The sequence below is a fragment of the Hippocampus zosterae genome, chromosome 20, assembly GCF_025434085.1.
Source record: "Hippocampus zosterae strain Florida chromosome 20, ASM2543408v3, whole genome shotgun sequence".
Taxonomy (NCBI): Eukaryota; Metazoa; Chordata; class Actinopteri; order Syngnathiformes; family Syngnathidae; genus Hippocampus; species Hippocampus zosterae.
In genome coordinates this window covers 8,614,882-8,638,942 of record NC_067470.1, presented here as the reverse complement: position 1 = coordinate 8,638,942, position 24,061 = coordinate 8,614,882, and the positions used below count along the sequence as shown (strand labels likewise).

General features: G+C 43.3%; 1 protein-coding gene across 2 annotated transcripts; it reads right to left on the bottom strand.

Moving 5' to 3' along the window:
* Nucleotides 1-294: 294 nt before the first annotated feature.
* c20h8orf34 (chromosome 20 C8orf34 homolog) lies at nucleotides 295-23,604 on the bottom strand. 2 transcript variants are annotated; one of them, XM_052054517.1, is made up of 16 exons: nucleotides 23,437-23,604; nucleotides 22,892-23,350; nucleotides 17,070-17,214; nucleotides 16,816-16,947; nucleotides 15,808-15,918; nucleotides 15,574-15,602; nucleotides 14,824-14,987; nucleotides 13,477-13,655; nucleotides 11,350-11,485; nucleotides 9,729-9,814; nucleotides 9,581-9,663; nucleotides 5,671-5,779; nucleotides 4,088-4,515; nucleotides 2,363-2,459; nucleotides 1,748-1,774; nucleotides 295-1,053 (listed from the first exon to the last, which is right to left on the bottom strand). In XM_052054517.1, exons 2-16 carry the CDS (start codon nucleotides 22,958-22,960, stop codon nucleotides 1,046-1,048), a joined length of 1,803 nt encoding a protein of 600 aa, XP_051910477.1. In that variant the 5' UTR covers nucleotides 22,961-23,350; nucleotides 23,437-23,604; the 3' UTR covers nucleotides 295-1,045. The 2 variants fall into 2 exon arrangements, with proteins under 2 accessions (XP_051910477.1, XP_051910478.1); XM_052054518.1 differs by lacking the exons at nucleotides 22,892-23,350; nucleotides 23,437-23,604 and having other exon boundaries at nucleotides 15,808-15,937; nucleotides 17,070-17,213.
* Nucleotides 23,605-24,061: the final 457 nt, after the last annotated feature.

Genomic DNA, 24,061 nt, shown 5'->3' with positions numbered 1-24,061 from the left:
AATGAATGTATAAATCCATCCATCCGTGAGCCGATCTGCTTACTGTCAGTAGGGTCGCGGGCGTACTGGAGCCTATTGCTTGCAAAAAAAATCAGCAAAAATCTGCAGATTTATGCAGATTTTTAAAGAGCCAATATCGGCCGGCCGATTAATCGGTTCGTACCTGTGTGAATACTACATTTGTCTCATAAAACCTGAAATGCTGCCACCTCTCCTTGTCCATTTTTTGCCATATGATGCAGCAAATGATCATACTAATCATAAAATATTAAATAGAAATTTCCACCAAAGCGATGAGCACCAAATCATTTTATTAGCATACCAGTATTCCTTTAGTTTCCGCCTCAAGACCTCTTTCAGAGCCCATATCATGAAGGGATCATTTGAAGGCGGGCAAACAAGCTAATGCTAAGCCAAGTAGCAGAATTTCTTGATTGATTGATTTTGCGCTCCAGTTTAATTAGTTGATTTTTTTTTAAAGCTGTTGTTTACTTTTGATTTCTTTTGAGTGAATGAATGGCTTGTGGAAAACATTAATGGTAATGAGCGCGGCACTAACTAGTCCCTTACCCTGGTAACAGATACCGATACCAACCACCAATACTTCAGCCAAAAATCCTCCTCACCAGTAGTTGGCACTGCAGTGTAGTAGTTTGACAAGGTGAGGGAAAAAGAAAGTGGTATCAAACATCCCGAGTGGAATGTAAGCATATTAAATTGATGTTTCTATCACTGTAAAAAAAGTTAGAGCTCCCCCTGTTGTCGTGGAGTGGCATTAGCTTGCTTGGGCATGCAACAAATGGTATCCCTTGTGCACTGCCTTTCGAAAGAGGTTGTCCAATCACAAAATGCACCCATGCAGGGAGTCCAGGAGCATGCGAAAGAGCAAACAAAAATTAAAAAATATCATATAGTAACATTCTATGAAATATTGGTGGAAAAGAAAGATATACAATCTCATTCATAGGACTTATAAAAATAACTGGAATTTGTTTAAAATGTCCGGCGCGGCTTGGATCATTGTCGGACAGGATCTTCGTCATCTTCATAGGCCTGAAAATGGGACAGAAAAGTGGAAAATGATCGTGAAAATCAGTGTATAAATGACATATATTAAAAAATGAATTGAAAGAAAAATTCAAATAAATATATTTTTTTTAATTCAGAAAAAAAATCAGGGGTCAACTGTCTTTAAAATGAACGAAAAAGTTTGCGTAAGACAATTCAAATGTCATTTGTATCGACAGAGTTGCAGCACTGCTTTAGTTTTTCAACAAGGTCAAGGTAACATCGTCTGCTGTTTGCTGGAAAATGAGGCTTGCGCTTTGAGAGTGTTGCCGTGGTGACGCGGGGGGGGTGTGAGGGAGGCAGGTCAGGCTTTCGGGTGATAGTCAAGCTGGAACCTTCTCTCACATCTCCTTCCAGGCTGGCACATTGCAAACCGCGCGCAGCACCTCGCCGACCACAAGAGAACAACCACAGACCCCAGCCACAAAGCAGACAGCCCCGAAATCATCAGAGACTGCGCTCTGTCTGCGAGCGCGTAAACGCCGTAGCCCCGCGTGACTTCATGGAACTGGGCAACGGCCTCCGTTTAACTCGCCAGGGTAATTGAATGAAATGAGTTTGGTGGCTTTCGCGCGCTTATTCGGGTAACGCGTTCAAGAAGTGAGGTCATGAGCAGACAGTCAGGCTCCTTGAGGACACTCGGGCAAATATTTCTCAAGAGCGCGTGACGGATTCTTACCTGAAAAGACGGATCGCTTGCTGGCACCTGACAAAACAAAAGGAGACCACATGGATGAACCGAAAACCACAATGACACCGCAGTAAAATACTCACATATACTGGTATACTGTATCTGTGCATGTATACACAGTATATATATATACAGTATATATACACACACACACATTCATATACATCATGTGTATATGCAATTATGTAATTCATATTCACTGGCGAGTTCACGTTGTCAGAATATCTCATGTTCATGGCATCAAATCTCACAGTAATAAAATCACACACTGCATTTTCCATGTTCACACATGCACAAATCAAATGATCTCAAAATCTTTTTGGGGAGGGGGGGCAGATTCTCCCACTGTGATTAATTCAACGTGGCTCTCCACAGACGCACATCACGGCCATTATCAGCATTGTTGTCGTTATGTAAGATAAGCAGCCGCCTGAGTTATGTTTCCACGACAACGGCGGGCGGGTTATTTATTTATTTGTCATGCTGGAATTCGTCTTCCGTAACATCAATCTAAAAGTCAGATGCATTTTTTTTTGTTTTGTTTTGTTTTGTTTTGCGCTCCAGTGATGCCATGAGAGTCTGTGTCAAGGAAATTTCACTGACTTTTGTCCTGCTCGGGCGGCTCCATGATGTCGCTGTCCGTGTCGCTGGGGATGTGCCAAGGCTGCCGGATGGCCTGCAACTGCTGGTAAAACTCATCCTGAATCAAACGCACGAACAAAACAAAAAGCATTGAGGAGGATACATAACGGTGCTCCCATTAATCGCAACCACTAGCGTCAAAAAAAGAACAGCTCTTAACCTTGTCATGCACCCTGTAACCCGATGACATAAGTTGTCCACTGTAGTAACCGCTATCCTTGACAGGGTTAATAAACCCTTCAAACATTCTCCCATATTTCACGGCACCTACATGAAAGGACTATTATGAGTGGAAAAGTCATTTTATGCTGGATGGTGACTGTCACGGAAACCCCACACAAAGAGCACGCGCGAGTTTCCTTCTGTAGTCGACGCCAACGTCCCCGCCGCCAACTGTGCCCGCCGAGCGCGGGGCCTGTTGGAGCACACGCTCCGACTCTCCCCAAAGCATTACGTTGGGAATACGCTCCGTTTTAAACACACTGGGTGTCCCTGCTTGTCATCGTTTTATTGCTGGAATGTAAATATGGAGGATTTTTTTCAGAGGAAACTTGGGTTGGATGGAGAGGCAACTTTTGAACCAATGACCTGAATGGGGGCGTTTGCAATTTTGTGCACCATGTAACCTGATGGTAAGCTGTCCACTGTAGTAGCCGCTGTTCCTGAAATTATTTATTAAATAGTCATGATGACTTGACAGTTGCACATGATATATATGATCTATGTTAGAAAAAAAATAAAAAATAAAACGGCCATCCCCGGCCTCTGACTTGATTTGGATAAGCTCCTTTATTCATTTGATTTGAATGTTTTTAAACATTTTTTTGTGCTGTTGTGGGAGAGTGGACAAACGTTTTTTCAACCCCCAACCATCTCCCCAAAATATTATTTGGGGGATTTCACCCCCCCCCCCCAAAATAGATACTTTTTTACCTCCCAAAAAATAAGCAAAAAACAAAAAATCCGAACAAACACAAAAATAAATAAATAAATTTGGGGGACATAAAAAAAAAATTCAAAACAAGCATTTTTCTGCCAAAGGCAAACACTGTAACATTCATTCATTCATTCATTTTCCGTACCGCTTGATCCTCACGAGGGGTCGCGGGGGGTGCTGGAGCCTATCCCAGCTGTCTCCGGGCAGTAGGCGGGGGACACCCTGAATCGGTTGCCAGCCAATCACAGGGCACACAGAGACGAACAACCATCCGCGCTCACAGTCACACCTCGGGACAATTTAGAGTGTTCAATCAGCCTGCCACGCATGTTTTTGGAATGTGGGAGGAAACCGGAGCACCCGGAGAAAACCCACGCAGGCCCGGGGAGAACATGCAAACTCCACACAGGGAGGCCAGAGCTGGAATCGAACCCGGTACCTCTGCACTGTGAAGCTGACGTGCTAACCACTGGACTACACACTGTAACATATAACAATAAAAATAAAACTGTTCTCATGAAAAGCTGCTTTTCCCCCAAAAAAATATTTGAGACAGACTTTTTTTCAATTTTTTTTTTAATCCTCGGTTTTTCAAAAAAGTTTTCTCTCCAAAAAGCATTGATCAGAATTCAAATGAATAAGTTGGACCGAAATGATGTTTTAATATTATATTCTATTTTTTCCTGTACTTTCTTTTTTCGCTTAAAAAAAATAATACTTCGTCGAATCCCGATTCAAAGTGGTCCTACCTCAGCCAGATACGCCCGCAGGCTGGCCCCAAGACTGTCGGTGGTGCTGAGCCCCGGCGGCGTGAGCAACGGTCGGGTGTGCGCAGGTTTCCTGGTGGGTGTGACCGGGCGACTCCTGGACCTCCTGAACGTCACCTCCTTGTGAGTGTTGAATCCCGAGCGCAGGCTGTCGGGCGTTCCGGGCGTGTGGGTCCTGCTGCCGGGGTTGCTGAAAGCCCGACCGCCCGGCCGCAGGGACGATGACCCGGGGCACGCTTTGCCCGAGAGGCCGCCGCTGGGCGAGCGGGGCCTGCAGAGAAGGCTGGTGAGCGGCAGCGTATCAGGGAGGCTCCGGTGGCCCAGCGGACCATGGACGAGACTGCCGTGGGGATTGCTTCGAACAGTCATCTTGCCCACTTCTGCCAACTTGGCCAAATCCTTCTCAACCTCTACAAAAACACAAGAGAAGACATCCCACCTCAGCAGAATAGAATACAGTTATATTTCATATATATCCATGTGTGTGTGTGTGTGTGTGTGTGTGTGTACAGACATACAAACTGCAACATGTCACAGCAAATCAAAACGCCGGCGACCTCGGCGGCCTCGAATCCGAAGATGAAACGGCTCCCAACGTGGAACGTGTTAGCGGCTAATAAAGACTTAAAAGCGTCCAATTAGCTCGTTCAGACGCCCGACGGGAGCCCGACGTCAGGCGTGCCCAAATGAAAACCACGCGAGGAGATCTCCGAATGGGAAAAACGACGCTTGCGGCGTCGCCTTGTGACCAAGTGCGAAGCCCTCGCTGTGCGGCTATTGTGTTAGCAATATGCTTCAAATAAGTGTGGTATGTGAGAAGAAAATTAATGAGCTCTTTATAACAATGTCAAGGCCTGTGGTTGTGTTGGGAGGGGGGGGAGCCACATGCCGACATTCCCTCTGTATTGATAAAAAACATTCCCCAGCATCAATAGGCGCCCCGATGACTCTTTAGTCTCCTTTTTACGCAGCCGTCGGTAGACATACACAAAGACGTAAAAGTATCACCAAAAAAAATATATCCTTTGATTATTTCAGGTGCCAGATTGTTTTACTCGCTCACCTCACGTGCCATATCTTTACAAATGAATTAGTAGACCTACGCCAGCTCAAATGCGATGTCTGTCGAAATCAATACAGATACACTTCAGTAACCTCAGGTGCCATATTGTTAAAAATAAATAAATACTTTAACACCTCGGGTGCCAGATTATTATCAATATATTGGCATCGATTTGAGTCGCCTCACAACACATCTTCAAAAATAAATAGTAATCCTAGAAACTCAAGTCACTTCTGGTGCCATGTTGTTCAATCAATACAGATATTGTTTGGTGACCTCTGATGCCATTTTGTGAAAAATCGATATTTTGATCACCTCAGCTGCGTCGATTGTTATGAATGAAACAAAATCTACCTCGGTCACTTCAGAATCGATAGAAATTGTCCGAAACCAAATGTGTCCTCAGTAGTCTGACACATGGATGACTAACACAAAGGCTTAGGCTATATGCTAACGCCCCCACCCCAACCCCCCCACCACAACCACACACACACTTGCGTACCAGCGAGCTGCTTGCCCATGTTCTCCAGCTCCTTTGAGAAGAGGGGGTCCCCCAGCACCAGACCAGCTCTCCTCCCAGCTTTGAGATCAGACTCCCAGACAGGCTGACGCTGTAGTGGGTACGGGAGGGGGCAGACCAGAAAAGAGAGAAAGTGATTTTTCTTTTTCAATTTAAAAAGTCAAGAAGCCTTCAATTAAGCTCCTTTCAGATCATTTTCAGTCATTACTGGAAATAACGGAGCCGTATCTGCTGAGGGTGAGAAAAAAAAGGGGAGGCTGGTATTATTTTACGGGCTATATAAAAAACCACAGGAGATGAAAGTGTGCAGTGCGTTTGGAAGATTGAAAAGAAGCGCAACATTTCTCTCTGGCTTTCAGTCAACAGCCTAAACTCAACAGTGATCACACGGCTAAACCGGGAATCATATGAAACATATGTAGACTAAAAGCTCCAAAGTGCTACACAATGTGTTCGGGAACCACTACGCTATGAGGTACGAAATCTAGACTATACCCTGGAGTGATTGCTCGTGATTACCAGTGTGATTGTCGAGAGGGTACTATGTTGGAATTGATCTCACACCAGTGACACCAAAGTCAGGATGATTGGGAATGGGGTGCTGGGTGAGAACTAATCCTGTGCAAGCTGTGTGAACCACTACACTAGCACAGGCAGTCTAGTCTCGGTTGCCAGTCAGTCCCAGCATGATTGTCAATAGGGCATCGTGTTAGAACTGATCCCTCACCAAATACACCAAATTCGGGATGATTGGGAATGGGGTTCAGGGTCGAAACTAATCCTGTGCAAGCTGTGTGAACCACTACACTAGCACAGGCAGTCTAGTCTCGGTTGCCAGTCAGTCCCAGCATGATTGTCAATAGGGCATTGTGTTGGAACTGATCCCTCACCAACTACACCAAATTCGGGATGACTGGGAATGGGGTTCAGGGTCGAAACTAATCCTGTGCAAGCTATGTGAACCGCTAAACTAACCCAGGCAGGCTAGTCTCGGTTGCCAGTCAGTCTCAGCATGATTGTCAATCGGACATTGTGTTAGAAATGAGGCATCATTTCCAACACAATGTCCGATTGACCAGCTACACCAAAGATGCGACAATAATGCAACCAATGGTAATGGCATAATTTGACATAAAATCCTTGACTGATTCGAATCCCGTCCTGGTCACATGTCAGTTCTTTCACATTTTTGTTCCTTTCAGTGTGGTGTTTTGCGGGATTCCCCACCCCCCCACCCCTGCGCAACAACACTGTCGGCGGCCGGTCATGCTGTCATCTTAAGCGAGCCAACAGCAGCGGTTCCATTCCGACGCGTTCGATCCCAGCCAACGAGTCCGACGGTTTACACGCGAGTCACACGTTTTGAGAGGATGACGTCGTCCTCAGATGAGCTGCGGCTTTGTGGGTTTCAACGTCAAACTTTAACCCTTTCGGGGATAGCGGTTACTACAGTGGACAGCTTACCATGTTGATCAGGTTACAGGGTGCATGAAAGGGTTCAAATGAAATGACCAAAAAATTAAGAAATAATAATAACTCAGGGCCCACAAAGTGTATCGCCAGGTCGCCTTGGAAACGGAACATAAAGCGTCACAACAGCATCTGCCTTGTTTCACTCACAAGGCCTCGCATCACGCTCATTTTCCTCCTCGCGCCGAACAAATGAGCAGTTTCCCCCTGGCAGGCTTCGTTTATGGTGCCGTCACTCAGGCAACAAGTTTGATCCAAGTGGAGGGAACTGGATCTTTTGGTAGGTTTTCTTGTATTTGCAGGGCATTTATCGCTTTTTAGTGGGGGGGGGGGGGGGTCTGGCCAGACTAATAGTAACGACCATTAACGGGTTTTACAACCTTAATTGAGGACATGTGCATGAGAACATGTCATCATGTCAAAGAAATGTCCAAAAATAACCTGGAAAAATTGAATAAAGTCACATTATTATTATTCACTTTTTCAAATGATGGCCCCAGTTGCATAAAAGGAAGAGTTCCAAATTATCAACGGAATTTAAATGCAGCAATAATAAATGAAAAAGTACACTTTATGGTACTTTAGATGGCAATACATCAGATTAATTGAAGAATAGTTTGAAATGAACAATATGCGATGATCAATACAATTGAATAAAATTGTACAAAATATGGGAAGCACCAGCAAAAATCAATCCATCAATAATAATAATAACAATAATAATACATTCAAGAGTGCCATACAGATTTAAAACACTTAATGGGCTCAGTTTAAAAAATAATTGTAAATTATAAATAAATAATTTTATGCATGTGTATTTAGTCACAATTTAATCAATTTCTTCTTTTTTTCTTTTTATGTGCCCCATGCCTCCAAATGTTAGATTAAAACAAAATACAAATCAAACAGCATTTTGAAAATAAAAACATTTTTTAAATGTCCCCAAATAACTGCCCCAAAATAAAATAAAAACAATATTTTTATTAAATTATTGAAATTAAATGAACCCTTTCAAGCACACTGTAACCTGATAAAATGATAAGCTGTCCAGTGCAGTACCTACTGTCCTCGAAAGGGTTAAAAAAAATAAATGTCAATACACCAAAATACATTCCACTCCATTCCGTATTCACAATTGTAGGCATTGTTAGCATAGTGGTTCACATAACTGACTCCTGCGTCTGTGTTTGAGATGCCGCGTGTTTTCGCTGATCCCGTGGGCCGGCTCACATGCCATCAATAACTTCGCCCCACCCGCCAAGACGTCGGCCCCTTTTTGCATCGTTAACCCTCTCCAAAAGCATTCCTCTCACTCTCGCTCTTTTGTTTTCATAATTGCCCCCCCCCTCGAAGACGTTTTTACGACGTTTTGAAATCTAAAAAAAGATTTAAAAATCCTGTAGCCAGCCGAGACGTGACTGCGTGTGCGTGGCAGATGCAGAACGGCTCCGCGCTAACTGCGAGCAGACCAATTCAAAGCGGCGACGAGTTGGCGGCGGCGTCCGCAAATGAAAGAAAAGCTTTTGATAGTACTTCACATGTACATGTCGACCTGTAGACTAGCGCCACTCCACTATCTGGCACCTTTAGCGCTAATGTGTAGCATGAGTGAAACACGAGTGCGAAGGTTTTCCTGTCACCTACTGCAGTCATTCTGATCGAATCGCTTTGTGCGGCTATGGGAACCACTATGCAACAAATGGCACCTTATGATTGACTGGCAACCAACAGTTGAGTGATTGTCAACAGGGTGCTGGCTGAGAACTGATCCCGTGACAACTACACAAAAGTCAGCTCTGTGAACCACTACACCACCAGCGGCAAATGTAGTTTGCATTCACTGATTATCAAACATATAATACCTCCGACAGCAGACTACTTTACACCATGGACTGAAAGGGGTGTGAGCGTAATTTCATCCTCAGCCTGCTACACAAGTCAGTTATGTGAACCACTACACTTCCAATTACAGACTACTATATAACCATGCGTTGAATGTGGTGTGGAGTGAAATTGCATCCAATGCGCCTTGCTTGGAAAAAAAGTCCGCTGTGTGAAACACTACACTATCAATGGTACACTAGTGTACACTACGCCTGCTAGATTATAGTCAGTGACGTGAACCACTACCCTACCAATGGAAAAAGTAGTATACATTCTGAACTAATGACCAATTAAATCCAAGGTGATTGTGAATGCAGCGATGAGAGGGAACTCAACCCGCAGCAGCTATCAAAATGGTCACATGAATCACTACACTATCAATGGAAAATGTACACTTCCCTCTGAAAAGATTGCAAATCTATCGCAAGATGATTTTGAATCTGGTGTTGAGTGTGACTTGACGCCACGCCAACACGACGCTCATCGCGATGGCCGCCCTCCAATTAGCACGAGCTCGCGGCGGTCACATGACACTTACAGAGCTCGACACTCGAGATGGAGTCTCGCATTCCTGCAAGCGCCCCGCCGCCGCCGCCAAAGTGTCCACCCCAGGCAACGTGGCTGCGAGAAAGATGAGACCCGATGAAGCAGACGTGGAGACAGATGGAAGGTTTCTTGGCGCTCACATGAGATATCAGGCACGGCTTGTTCGGATGCATGAGGGCGCAAGGCTTCCTGCGATCTGCTGGCGGCCAGACTGTCGCCCTGCAACCTGGCAAGGAGACAGGCAATACGTCACACATGATACAACTCGGCAACATGCAAAATAATGGGATGCCGGTTCTCATTTACAATCGTGACGTGATTCGCTGCGATGATGAGTTGTGATTGACAATAATTTACAAAAATTCCAACGCGATTCGTTAAGAATCATACCGGCTGTGATATGTGATTTGCAACAATTTTCTCCAATATAATCCAATTACATTGTAAATCAAACCAATGACACCGTTTGGCGTTCACTGCAAATTACGATGAAGTACCATTCATTACAATACAAATTTGGGGGGGACAAAATATCAGATAAAGCGAAAACACAAGAAAGGAGGAAAACATGAATTTTTTTTTGTTTTTTTAAATAAGACGCATGGCTAGCACACGATTGTCCTGAGTCATTCTTTAGTTATGTCAGCTAGCACGCATTTATAAACACCACACATACTCTGTTTATACAGTATATTCAGTAAACGTGAAAAGAAATACACAGATGTCAAACCAAACATAAAATCAGTACAAACTATGCACTTAAAACCATAACATAATCCATGAGCTTGTGATCGCGCGATAAGATTCATCCTGGTGCGGGACTTGTGAAAATATCCCCCGACTGATAAGAACGCCGAGAAGAAACAAGCATGTCGCGCAGCCCAAATAATTCACTCTGTGCGGGCAGATGACGACGTGGCGTCATTGTAGCGACAGATAATAGTTATCGCGGACTGGCATCGAGGCGTCAAGACATCGTGCCCACAGACGTACTGCACATGTTGCCGAAGATCAGATAATCTGAAAAATCTAACTGTCTGGTTTGCCATTTTAAGGCCTTAACGGCGGTGTGAATCACTGCAATACTAACGGCAAGTGTGGACTATACCAGTCAACCCTGGGGTGACTGTGAAAATGGTGTCAAAAGGGAATTTGATATCATTCAAGCTACACGAGTTATCTCTGTGAATTAGGACACTGCCAAATGCAAAGGTAGACTTCGCCATCGATTTCACGCGAGTCACTCTCAAAGTAAACGCAGCTGGGTTACTGAATAAGAATAGATCCCAAGCCAGCGATACAACAGTCAACGGTGTAAACTACCTACAAGTAGTCTACATGCTGAACGGATTGAAAGTAAATAACGTGATTGGTTTTTCCTGTGAATTGATGCTATACCGGCCATACAAAAGTCAGCAATGTGAAGCACTACACTATCAATGGTAAATGTGCACACTGGTTGCAAAAATATCAGCAATGTTAACCAATGCAGTACCGCTGACATAACGTCATTCAAATTATGGACTGATCAGCAACCAAACCCAAAAGGATTGAAAATGTAGAGTAGGTAGCTAAACGGACAAGCTATGTTAACCACTATCAATGGTAAAATAACGTGTTCACACTGGACTAAGTGCCAATCTATCCAAGAATGATTTTGGATCTTGTGTCATTCGTTAATTGATGCCACACTAGCCTGCAAAAAAAAAGTCAGCTACAGTGAACCATTAAACTGCGGACTCCAGGAATATAAGGGCTTACCTGGCACATCGAGAGCAAATGTTGAGTGTAACTTTGGCCTGAGGTTCTGGATGGTAGGAGCTGCGTCCCTGACTGAATTTATAGCCAGACGGAGTCAATCCGCTCACACCTTCCATTCGCAGATCATCCAGGTCCTCTGCAAGGGAGCAAAGATACATTCAGACAATGTAAACCACTAGACTAACAATAAGGACTAAGACAGATGACACCCTGGCCCAGATACACAGTCAATTTCAGGACAAGTATGGCTGGGTCATTATGCTTTTTCTTTTTTAACTGTAATTATCGACAATGTGAACGACTACATCGTGACAAGATGAACCACTAGACTAACATTGACAAAAGTATTTGACACACTGGACTGACAATCGGTTAATCAGAGGGGAATTATGAATGGGGTTGAGTGGGAAATTATATAAAAAAAAGGAGCAATGGAAGTAGCCGCTATGTGAACTACTACACTACAGAAAGGTGAACAACAAGCCTACCAATCACTGAAATAATTTATACCCGAAGATTGATTGCCAAAGAAAAGGTAGAAAACACCCTGGACCGATTGCCAGTCAATACCATGACGCTTGTGAAACAGGGTGTGGAGTGGGAACTGATCCCACAACCGCTACACGAACACATAACCTCACCCACGACACTTATACGCACACACGCACTTTGATGTGAGTGGTGGCGGAGACACATTTGTTTGGCTTTGTAATAAAAAGCAGTTATTCCACAATTATGATTCTTAATGATGTCTTTCCAATGGTGGACCCCCACCACGCGCACGCGCACAACACACACGCACACACAGTGATGGGAATCAGATGTCACCGCACACACATCACAGCTCTGTGGATTAAGGAAAGTTTTCCAGAAGATGGTGTAAACCTTTTAACTGCTTCTAACCACACTTTTTATTCGATTATTGATTTTTTTTTTTTAGAAGCAGAGATTAGGGTGCCGCAGCAGAATTTGACATCACAACGTATTAGTCATCATGCCCGGGTCAAGTGACACCAGCCACCATCATGTTTGAAGGGTCGCCAGAAGCACGAACCGCAGGAAGCGGGGTGCCAGCGAACAAGCGCCCCCCCTAGTGGACCAAAACAGGAATGCATTTATTTGGGTAACATGAATACAATACAATACAATACATGCTGATTTCTATAGCGCTTTCACAACAGCGGCAGCTGTAACAAAGCGCTTTACAAAACAGTTAACATAAAGTAAAATAATAAACACAACACATACCGTCACACGCTTTCTTGTTTGAAGCGGTTTGATACTGTAACAAAAAAAGCTATTCGAAAAAAATGCTAAATGCAAGAGAGAAATATGCTCTTTCCCCCAAAAATACATAGACACTCACACACTCACACACACGCAAACCAAACAAAAAATATTTTAAAATAATTTAAATGTCACTGTTGAAACTTGCTACTTTTTAAAGTAATGTGAAAAAAAACTCTGATCAACCATTAGAGGAAAAAATACTAAACTATGAAACAAAAATGCAAAATATTAAAAGAAAAAAATCCCCAAATAAACTAAAAGAAAATTGTACATATAATGTGGAAAAATAATGGCAAATTGTCAGATGAAGCATACAATATTGGATGAAATAAAAAATAGAAAAATATGACATCAGATAGAAATTTTTTAAAAAATCAGTGATGACACACATCCACCACTAGAGGACAACCAAATGCTTCTCAAGCCAGTTCCTCACTTGCCTTCTGTCCCTTGTCCTGCCACAATCAGGAAGAGGACAGCAATAAAAAAGCTGATCCACAAACACAAGAGAGAGAGAGAGAATGTGTGTGTGTGACCAAGGAGCACTCGGGAACCCAGGAGAGCCGATCAATCAGCCCTTTGCAGATCAATAATTATGGACCCGGCGGTGCAGAGGCCATCAGTCATCTGTGGCACAAATTCGGTCTTTCTAAATGAGCACCACAAAACCTCGAGTGGCCTTCCACTCCCACCCGATCTGCGGTCCGTAAAGTGACATTCAAAATCAACCAGATATGATTCAGGCAACCCCCCCCAAAAAAAACTGTTGTGGTTGCTCAGTCCAATATGGCTAAAAAGTCAGTATATGTAATAAAAACCTAACATCTGACAACTTACCCAAAAGTTCCATGGCGTCGTCATCGTCGTCGTCGACATCCATCTCGTCGTCGCCGATGGACGGCGTGAGACTGCGGAGCGGGTTCAAGGACTCCTGTGACAACATGGCGGCCAGCAACTTCCTATGATGCTGCCGCTGCTCCATCAGTCCTTTGCTGCCTTTGGCCACCGTCTTAAGACTGAGCGGGACGGCGGAGGGATGGAAGACAACCATTTGTGATTGTGATTGTGATGACGACCACGGAAGAGGAATTGGCATTTGACGTCATGTTTCGGCAGTCATTTGGAAGGGACAAAAATCGATTTTTCACTCAGGCTGCTAAGTGATTTCTCCTTCAGCCTCCAGCAGCCGAATGATATGAGCTAAATCATGTCCCGCAAATGATTTATGGTTTCTTAGCCTCGTCGTCCTCCAATTAGTCACATCACACTCCAAACGATGTCACACGTGCACATTGACATGGCAAAAGATGTGGCAGGATTAAGGAACACCGCCTTGAGAGGGGTCGTGGAATGAGGCGGATTAGCGCGGCAAACGTTTCGATAACAACTTCTGCATGTGTACGGTAGCCTCGAGCAACAGGCGGTTCGTTCTCATTCCAAATAAGCTTGGCGCCGGATAGCCTTGGAAATGGGATGATCACATTACGTTAGTTCAGATGGAGGAAGAGGACGGGTAGAGCGAAAAAGTCCGCCTGAAAGACTTCAAGATTCATTTGTCGGAATTTTAGGTGACGTTTTTCGCACATGCAAATGGTACGCTCACTCAATACCTCATTCGGGAAAACCTAAAATGGATCATTTTGAAGGAATATGAATTAGTATGTGAAATGGTAGTTTAGAGAAGAGTCAAAACGGTGTAAAAGGATTTTAGGAAGCCATTTGGAGAGTAGGTGGGTGGGTGCGAGAGATTACGGTACATTTTTTTGGGGTTGGAGCTATTTTGAGAACATATTTTTTAGAAGCTTTTTTTGAGAAAGAAAGTGATATTTTATTGAATAGTAATTTTGAGAAAAAAAATCAAAGCTGATTATTAAGGAGTGATTTTGAGAAAATGGTGTAAAAAAATGTTTAAATCAATTATTTTAGAAATAATGCAGCAGAGGAAAAGAAACAGACATTTTTATTTGGACAAAAATATTAAAATGATCATCAGGAGCAGTTTTGAGTAAAACCCTTTTAGCTACTTCCATACGCATAATGAATATTGTCTTTACATTTGTCTATTTTGAGGCGAAAAATAGGGGAATTTTGGTAGGAAGCCATTTTGTAGAGAGAAAAAAATTGTGGGCAGACCTGTTGCATTGCATCTTCTTCTGAGGTTGTATGTGGACGTAGAAGACCAACCTGGCAAGGGGGAGTCCATCCCTACTCCAGCAAACGTCGTTTTTGACACGTGGAACCGGGGGCCGCAGCATCTCGGCGGCCAACAGATCAGCATCCTCCTCGGCCCGACCAATCCACTCGCCCACCACGCGGGGACGTAGCACCGAGTTGAAGCCTCCCAAGTTCTACACGAAAATAACAAAAGAGAATTTCAAGAATTTCAGTTTGTGATTGCATGCCTCATTGTGTGCTTCTGGCTTTTTTTTGGTTTGTCTCTCCATTTTTATGGAGACAGAAAAATATATATTTTTTGTTTTTTTTTTTTGGCAAATTTTTCCCGTTTTCCAACATATTTTTTGTCTGATTTTCTGAATCCTTTACTTTTTTTTCAAGTGAATGCAATCATCTTATTTACAAAATATATTGAAAATTTAGATTTTGTCATTTACAGCGAACCAGTTAAAAATAAATAAAATAAATGATTGAGAAAATACCGAAAAATTCAAGTTTTACTTGACCAATTTTAGAGGAAAAAATAGCAATTTTAATTTTAATTACCTTAATCCTAATCTACAACGCAAATCACCAGTGACTAGCATTGATAGCCATTTTAGACGTGATGGATACGTGGAGCAACACATGTAGACAGACAATATCACAATCTGGTGGCCATGGCTGGAACACCAATGGAGCAGCACAGTAAATTGGACTGCAGCATAAAATCAGGAGGTACGAACTGAATAATGTCTCAAAATGACAAATCAGCGTTACCTGACCAATGTCATCCGATGTGGTGATACCTGGGAAAAAGAAAAAAAAAAGAATTAAAGGGAAAGAAGACATCACGAGTCCTTGTGGTCTCATCAGATCGTCTGTTTGATCCTGGATGGGATTTCCCTCTGGGGATCTGACGGTGACACTGACGGCAAAAAAAAAAAAAGGTCGCCTGCTGCTTTTTACGACTTGTACGTGTCAAGATGAATGAAAATGAGTGAGCGATCTCACTGCGGGAAAGGCTATCCAGGGTCCGGCCCAGCTTCTTGCTCTCCAGCAGGATGTGGTTGAGCTCGTCCAAATCGCGGCTGTCCCGCCAGTCCCACGACGGACACTGAGGCACTGACAAAAACACCACAAACTGATCGGAATACACACACAAAAAAATGGACAGTTACACAAAATGTCAACTCAACGGTGTGTCCATTTACGTACACACCTACTAGAAAACGTTTTGCCAAAGTACGGTGGCCCTAACCGAACCAAATGTCCTGAACAAGTCCTTGCGTTATTACCTCCAATTCCCTTGTGTGACACGGAGAGGCCAATCACGTTCACAGTCATTTTCGCTTGTGTGCTAATGTCGAAGCCGCCTTCCATTTTTCATGAGCTCGGCGCACCCATACACCGACGAAATGTATTTTTAATGTCACGGGATTCCAAGTGGAGGTGGAACAGGCACGCATCACCGCCAACCAACGTGCGCGTCTCGTCAAGCGACCAGTATTTTGGTTTTTGGCGGCTTCTCACTTTGGAGCCTCATTCCTTGCCGGGCTTGACCGCAGCCTGAAATAGACTCACGGCGCCACACGCGTTAAATTATTGAAATGATCAACATGCTCCACATTTGATCCAGCCTTGACGTCTCAAGTGTTTTCGACGCACTGCAGCACATTCCCAACATTAGGTATGCCGGCAAGGGCCAATCAGATCCAACAAAAAAAGCTGCACCAATTACTCTTTCTTTTGTCACGAACTGTTGGTAACTGGTACGTTAGCTTACGCATTAATGCATATTTTTTTAAAGTCATTGCAGTCATGAGTGATAAAGAACGTGTGCAGGCGTGCGTGTGTGCGATGCAACACACTGTGACAAATTTCAATTCAAGATAATCACATCAAATTAAAAGGAGGGATTCAACTCGGTGGAGAGTGTGACAAAGAAACAAGCCATACAATTATTCCGACCTGGCTATATTAACAACGGATGGATGGCAGCGACATCAACTGACGACTTACACAACTTGTATTCCGGCGAGGGAGGCGACAAGCTTGATACGGCCAGGTCACTTTTGGACTTCTTGGGTTTCCTGGGGTGAATTTGCCACGGTCTGTCATTGTGGCGCAGCTCCCGTCGAGTGTTTTTGCTTTCTTTTGAACACACACCAAAAAGAAAAAGTTGTCACACAATTGAAGAAACAACATGGCGGAAAGAAACCAAGTATTAAGACTTTGTCACAGGACTAAATAAACGCTAAAAAATGTTTACCCACCCGGGGAACTTTGGGCCCACAGCGCTGCCGATCCGGAGAGTGCGCGGTGCATCTTTCCGGGGCTGTCCTGTTTGCTCTGAAGGTGGTCGATGAGGAAAGGAATGGGACGGTCGGGGGTCTCACTTATCAGTTTTGTCATCAACTCCTGCATGGGTGCAGAAGAGGACAGGAATGACGAAAATAATAATGGAAACAGCTAGCATGCTAACAGCGCTAACAGCTTATCAATAATGTGACTATGGTGACGAAGATAGAATTGGTATGCTAACAGATACTGTCACGATATATGCTAGGTTTATATTCCACCAAGTAACCAAGTACTAGTTCAAATAATACTAGAAAAAAAGGCTAACATGCTAACAATTGGGATGCGAACATATACAGCAGAAAGCTGACATGCTAACAATTGGTAAGCTATCATAGTTAGATCGAACTTTGAGTAAATAAAAGGCAGACCGCGAGGATTACATTCCAACGAGTTGGCAGTTATTAATTAAAATGAGACTGAATGCTAAGGTGCTAAGAGCTTGTTTGGTACCATATTCAGTAGAAAGCTAAGAATCATTGTACAAAAGGCAATTTTGATCAATCCATTGGATTTACACTTCACGCTAAATATTCAGGTTCTAAAATGTGAGTCTGGAAAGATAACGTACAAAATACAAGATAGGCACTTCAGGAATTAAAATGCTAACATGGTGACATAAAGCAAGACATCGACTGTTGGCCATGAATGCCAAGGAGTCATGTCATTCAAAATCTTATATGCTAATTGGGCAAGCTAAATGGTGAACGACAATCTTTTGACGATGCGTTCAAGTGTCCGGCTCCGCAGCCAGGAAAATGAACTCTGTTTGACCAGCCTAAGTAAGCCCTTCGTACTGCAACGTTCCAACATGTGCAAAGCCAAATCCACCAGTGGGAGGAATGTCCGTCCAACTGACTTGAGTTCAATATTTGCAGGCAGCTCACGTCTGTAGTGTATCAAGAAGAAGAAGGAAAAAAAAAAGGTAACCAGTCGCGTGCCAGCGTATATTGATTGCCCGTCCCATCTGGCATTCTGAATGAGCTCATGCGCGGTAATGCAGCGGCTGCTATGACATCAGAGCAGAAGACAATAAGCATGGCCACTCTGTATGCCGACAACACGAAAGGATCACAACGGAAAACAAGATGCGTTTCTGCACCCGAGCGGTCGTCGGGCTTCGATGAGAACGAGTCCGTTTCCATGCGACGGTAATTGAATGTCTGTCCGTAAGCCAAGAGATGGATCCCGTGTCATTGGAAGCTCCCAGCAGGCGTAAAAAGATTCACAATGACAGCCCTGACCTGCTACATGGGCGTCCCGTAGGGAAAATAGAAGGTCAAAATGTTGTAGTCGAACCTCATGGGGAACATAGCTGAACCAACACCCCTTTCGTAACCCTCAGATTGACTGGCGACCAGTCCAGAGTGTAGTCCACTGGCACTGTAATGGTTCACATAGGTGACTTTCGAACAGCTCATATTAGCTTGATTCCCCTTCAATTCCCCATTCACATTTACCCCGAGACTGGCTGTGGCGATGAGGTCAGGGGTTGTCTAGTTTTGCCATTGATAATGTTGTGGTTCACATATCTGACTTTCATGCCGCTGGAATCGAGGCACATTCAATTTTCCCATTCACAATCACAGGATAACTGACGGGCAATGAGTCCAGCGGGTACTCCACCTTGCCCATGATTAATGCAATGGTTCAAACGTTGAACTGAGCCTGGAATGCACTTTTGCCACTAGTAATATAGTGGTACACATAGTTGATTGATGCAGTTGGGATGGGCTCAAGACCATTCTAATTCCACATGAGACTTGTAAAGATCAAAAATTGATGAATCCATTTATGGCTGCCATCCGTTGTGTGAGCAAAGCATACAATTCATCGGCATTCTCCTCACGACCGCGCAGTCTAGCGCAATAAAACACAGACATGCTCTCATCATGGATTGTCCTTGTGTCAAACAATGTCTCTCTCTGCTATGATAGCAACTGTCAGATATAGCGGGAGAGGCACTATTTACCTGCTTGTTTGTCAGTGCAGCCATAATTCATGTTAGCTGGTGTGAAGTGACGTGTGAGCGGATGATTGATGCTTGTCGTTTGGGGAAGGTGGAAAAATGAAAATACGTCATCAGGGGAAGAAAGATGCAATAAGTCATCCGGATGAATGCGTGCATGAAAAACTACACTTTTACATCATGCAGTTGCATCTCCATATGTCGGTTTCAAGACCTTGGGAAAGGTCCGAGAGGTGAAGTCTTGGCCTCTCCATGAATAATGTGGTGGTTCACAAAGTGGACTTTTGTATAGCTGGTGAGGGCTTTATTTCCTATTCACAGTCACCCCGCAATTGATTAACAATTGGTCAAGTCTGTTTAGTTGAATCAAAACAATACATGAAATCTATATATCGATCTATCTATACATATATTGTGTGCGTACATTCTTTATCCTCTGCCCAGAAGAACTATTAGCATTAATTCCTGAGGAAGAATTGCTGCATAATGTGCATCAACACACAAGCAGTACATTACTACTAATATTACGACAAGTACTATGGCTGACATTGCCCATCCAGTGAGAGAATGTAGGTCGAGGTTTGCGCTTGAGTCAGTGTATGATGGCACACGTATGCTAACCCATTAGCATGCAGCCTGCGTCCTCTTCCGGGCTGCCGTCCTTCCACAAATCACATTGTCGCCGCCCTCTCCGGAAACCGTCCTCACACTGGGCTTGCTCCATTTCTCTCTGTGACACATTCTCTAATCTCTCCCATGATGCACTTGGCCTCGAGCTGCCTGTAATTACTCTTTAAAGCTACTGTCAGAGCAACACCTCCAATAAAATGTTTTTTTTAAAAAAAAGGTGATTAAACTCCTCCCCAAAATCAAGATGGAAAACTTTTCCTGCGGCAAAGTAGAAGAACTTTCAAGCGACATTATGGCCATCATTTTATCTTCCTTCCCCGATGGCTAAACCGGTGGATGGTCGTTGAAGAAATATTTACCCTTGTGTTTGATCATTTTCATCATATTTTGTGTGTCATGTTGTCAAGATCAACAAGTCCATCCTGTCATTGTGAAATATCATTTGAAATGGTTGTTCAAGGTTAAAGTCAGTTTGCTAATTGACTCGTGTTGCTAAATGAAGTTCCACGGTGTACTCATAAATTGCCAAAAATGTCCACCCTGTCATTGTAAAATATCAACTGAAGTTCAAAATGTTTGTTAAGTCGCACAGTCAGCTTGCTGACCCAATCATGTTACTATGTGCTCATTTAATGCTAGTGTTAGCAACAACAACAACAAAAATATCCCCTTTGTCATTCTCCCCTGCCAGCAAGCTCAAATATGTTGCAGTTTGCATGTAGGCTTTCTACTTCCTATTATAAATAAAAAGGTTGGGACCCAATATGCATTTTGAACAGCAAAGTCTCAAAAGCACCTTACGATATTGGCTCAAATCACGATGAAAATGACAAATAAGCTCAACTAAAACATGGTAACAGAAAATGGGAAAGTCATATTCTTTATCCTCTGTGTAGAATGGCTATTATGCCATACTGACAATCTGAGAGGAGATGCAATGTCTCATTGAAGATTGCAGCACTCTCTTTCTCAACACTGCTCCAACACCATACAGAACACATGCCGATATCGCCACTTTTTTCATGACATCGCCTCTGAAAGATTTGCAGCTTCGTTTCACGCCAAGTTGAACCTTTTCTGTGTCTTTTGCAAAAAAAGCCTCCTCATCAAGTCACGCTCTTCCGCTCGATTGTGCTTTATGGCGCAAACTCTCCAGGGTTTTCCTGCTGGGGCTTTCTCCGTTTAAAACTAAGCTTATCTTCAGGGTCGAGGAGGATGAAAGATAAGGCGATGTGCGACTCATGCCACATTCGGTAACTGGAAAGTTGAGCTGTGGAGTGAACTAATAGTGCTTATTTGTCTGGTTCCGAGGTAAGTAGAGGAAGAAAAATAATGCCGATTAGCAGTAAAATGGGCAATACGTTTGACTTGATCGTAATAGCGAAATCTGCACTCCGCTGTGATTGATGATGTGACTTGATGGGGAAAAAGGCCTGCTCAGCGGTTTCTCGTCGTCCCGTGGGTGGCGTGTGCTTGTTTTCTTGTAATAAACTCAACAAAAACATGTCAAATTTCATGCAGAAGTGCATATAGTTGCGGAGACAGCCAATGCAAGCTTAGTTGAATGGAACTGTGGATAGATGCCATGTTGATGTGTCGATTTTTTAAGAACCTCCTCGTAAAATGAAAAGAAAAATCTGAAAGAAATTTAAATATACACCCATGGTGTTCCTCAAGGTTCAACACTAGACCCACTAGAATTCACCAACACAAACAAGACAGTAAAATTAATAGAAATAGAAAATCCATTAAAAAACATTCAAAAATGTAAGTGGTATGACTGAATACATTTTTTAAAAAATGTTTTTCACAACAACTTATCATTTCTTACTAAATACACAACACTAAGTTACAAATAGCACAGCTGACGTCATGCCATTCTTGAAACCTAATCAACACACTGGGACTGTGTGTGTAATGAGTCTTGAATGGACATCAGGGGTGGGTGAGTGTGTGTTGCATAAAACGCACACCTCTCGCACATCTGCTTAGCATGCGCTTCCTCTGTGTGTGTGTGTGTGTGTGTGTGTGTGTGTGTGTGTGTGTGTGTGTGTGTGTGTGTGCGCAAACGTAATCACAAAGTGCTGACATGACACTTTGGCGCATTCAGCTGGTAGCAGCACGAAACCACACGACACCACACACACACACACACACACACACACACACACACAACTAGAAAATGCGTGTGTGACCATGATGGCGCTATTTGTCTTGTCTTGCTTTTAAGCAATAAAAAGCCCACAGTGGTCACACGGGTTGAACTAAACAAAACAGCGTTTGCAAATTCGGCCTGTGAGCAAACCGCTGCGGGTTCGATACCTCTATCCCTGATCCCTACTCAAAGCTTAAGTGCACTACAACAACGCACAAAATATAATGTAGAAAAGATGGGTAGTACACTTTAAAATTAGCCATCTAAGAATATGCATTAATAAAGTTCACGCACCTAACCCAAACAACATAATGCAGTAATTTATTTATATTAGAAGCTTGTAAAAAATACTGAACTCATAAATTGATTTGCAAAATGTGTAAAAATATAAAAGGAGAAATCTAATAAATATATACACAACAGAATTTTTTTTTAGGTTATTATGAAATGTACTTTGATTAAAACAAAAACATTCATTTTAAAACAAGCACATTTGGCAGGAAAGTATAAAAGAATGAAAGACAAAAAGTATAAAAATGTAAATTTCAGGCCATTGAAAAATAAAAATATGTCTTGTAATCAGTAATCCAAAAATACATCAAGCTGCAAATTCAGTCCTGTATGAACCATGAATTTAAATAAAGAAAAATGTCAACTAAATTTGTAATTAAAAAAAACAAAAACAAAAAACATTCTGACAAATAGCCCAAATAAAACCAAATACGGGAATTGAAAATAAAAATACAAGCATGATCTAAAAAAAAATCATAAACATTCAAAAATTGACCAAATTGAAAATATTTGTTTGGATTAAATAAAATATGCTCAAAATATAGCAGTGTTCCTATAGTGAGCTGCTTGATGACAGCTGCAGCAGCCCATGAGCAAGGCATCAGCGTCTGTGTGTTTACCCCCCCAGTTTAATGATATCCGAATAAATGCGAAGAACACAAGTACGACAAAAGAAGTTCAAGTGCACTCACCTCGAATAAGGGTCCGATTTTGTTCCTCTCCAGATAGGACTGAATCCTGGACTGTTGCGGAGACGCCATGGAGAAAGTGCAGAGGGGGTGGGAGGCTGCCGGGAGAGGGGGTTGTGAGGGTGGGGATCTCCCGTCCCTCTCTGAAGAGCTTTCAGCGGGATGAGTTCATCCGCTGAGCTACCGCCGTCATTCGTCCTTCAGGAGTGGAAGACCAGATGGAGCGCTGGCTGCCGCCGCCGCCGCCTGACCGCCACAAGCTCCTCACAGCCCGGATCATCTCCGGCTCGCTCCCTCTCGCTTTAGGAGGCAGCGAGCATCCCCACAAGCGGCGGAGGTTTCCAAGTCTTCACGCCACCCACTCTGGATGCAAGCATGCATGGACTGACCGCTCTCCGCGTCGACCCCATGCCCACCTACCCAATTCTCTCTCTCTCTCTCCCCCTCTTGCACACGCGCTTTCTACAAAACGCATGCGCAACACAGCGCCGCACATTAATAAGACACCCTGCTTAATTTGCTCATTAATATTCATAAACTGAACTCACCTCACAGGATGTCGGCAACTCGTCCAAACTCGGCATCAATTAGTACATGTTGGTCATGAGCCAGCCGACAGCGGGCACGTCATTAGATACACCTGCTGGATCCATTAGAGAAAATCAAGTTCGGTTGACTGAAAATCAAGACATACAGTATTTTACTTGAGGTCAGATATATAGTTGGTCCCAAGCAACAACAGATTTTTATTTTTTAGGCCAATGCGGATTCAAGTATTTTGCAGAATAAAATTCCCATAAACACATCTACCGATTAATTTTAAAAAAATATGTATTGAATTAAATAAATTTTTGGACCCCTAATGCTTGCAAGAATAAAGATGCGTGCAGAGGTGTAGGGTTCGATCCTGGATCCCCGTGCCTGCGTGGGTTTCTCTGGGTAGTCCGGTTTCCTCCCATGTTCCAAATACATGCATGGCATGTAAATGGAAACTGTCCCAAGGCGCAATTGTGAGTGTGCTTCGTTGTTCGACTGTGTGTCCTGCGATTGGTTGGCAACCAGTTCAGGGTGACCCCGCCTACTGCCCGAAGACAGTTGGAATTGGCTCCAGCACACCTGCGACCCTCATGAGGCCAAGTGGATTAGAAAATGGATGAATGGAATAATTACTTT

Coding starts and splice junctions, on each gene's coding strand:
- c20h8orf34 (XM_052054517.1), bottom strand. CDS start 22,960: ATGGCGTCTCCGCAACAGTCCAGGATTCAGTCCTATCTGGAGAGGAAC. Junction 13,656..14,823: donor GATGGACTCCCCCTTGCCAG/GTTGGTCTTCTA, acceptor CGTCCCGCTCAG/TCTTAAGACGGTGGCCAAAG. Junction 11,486..13,476: donor CGACGCCATGGAACTTTTGG/GTAAGTTGTCAG, acceptor GCTCCCTTGCAG/AGGACCTGGATGATCTGCGA.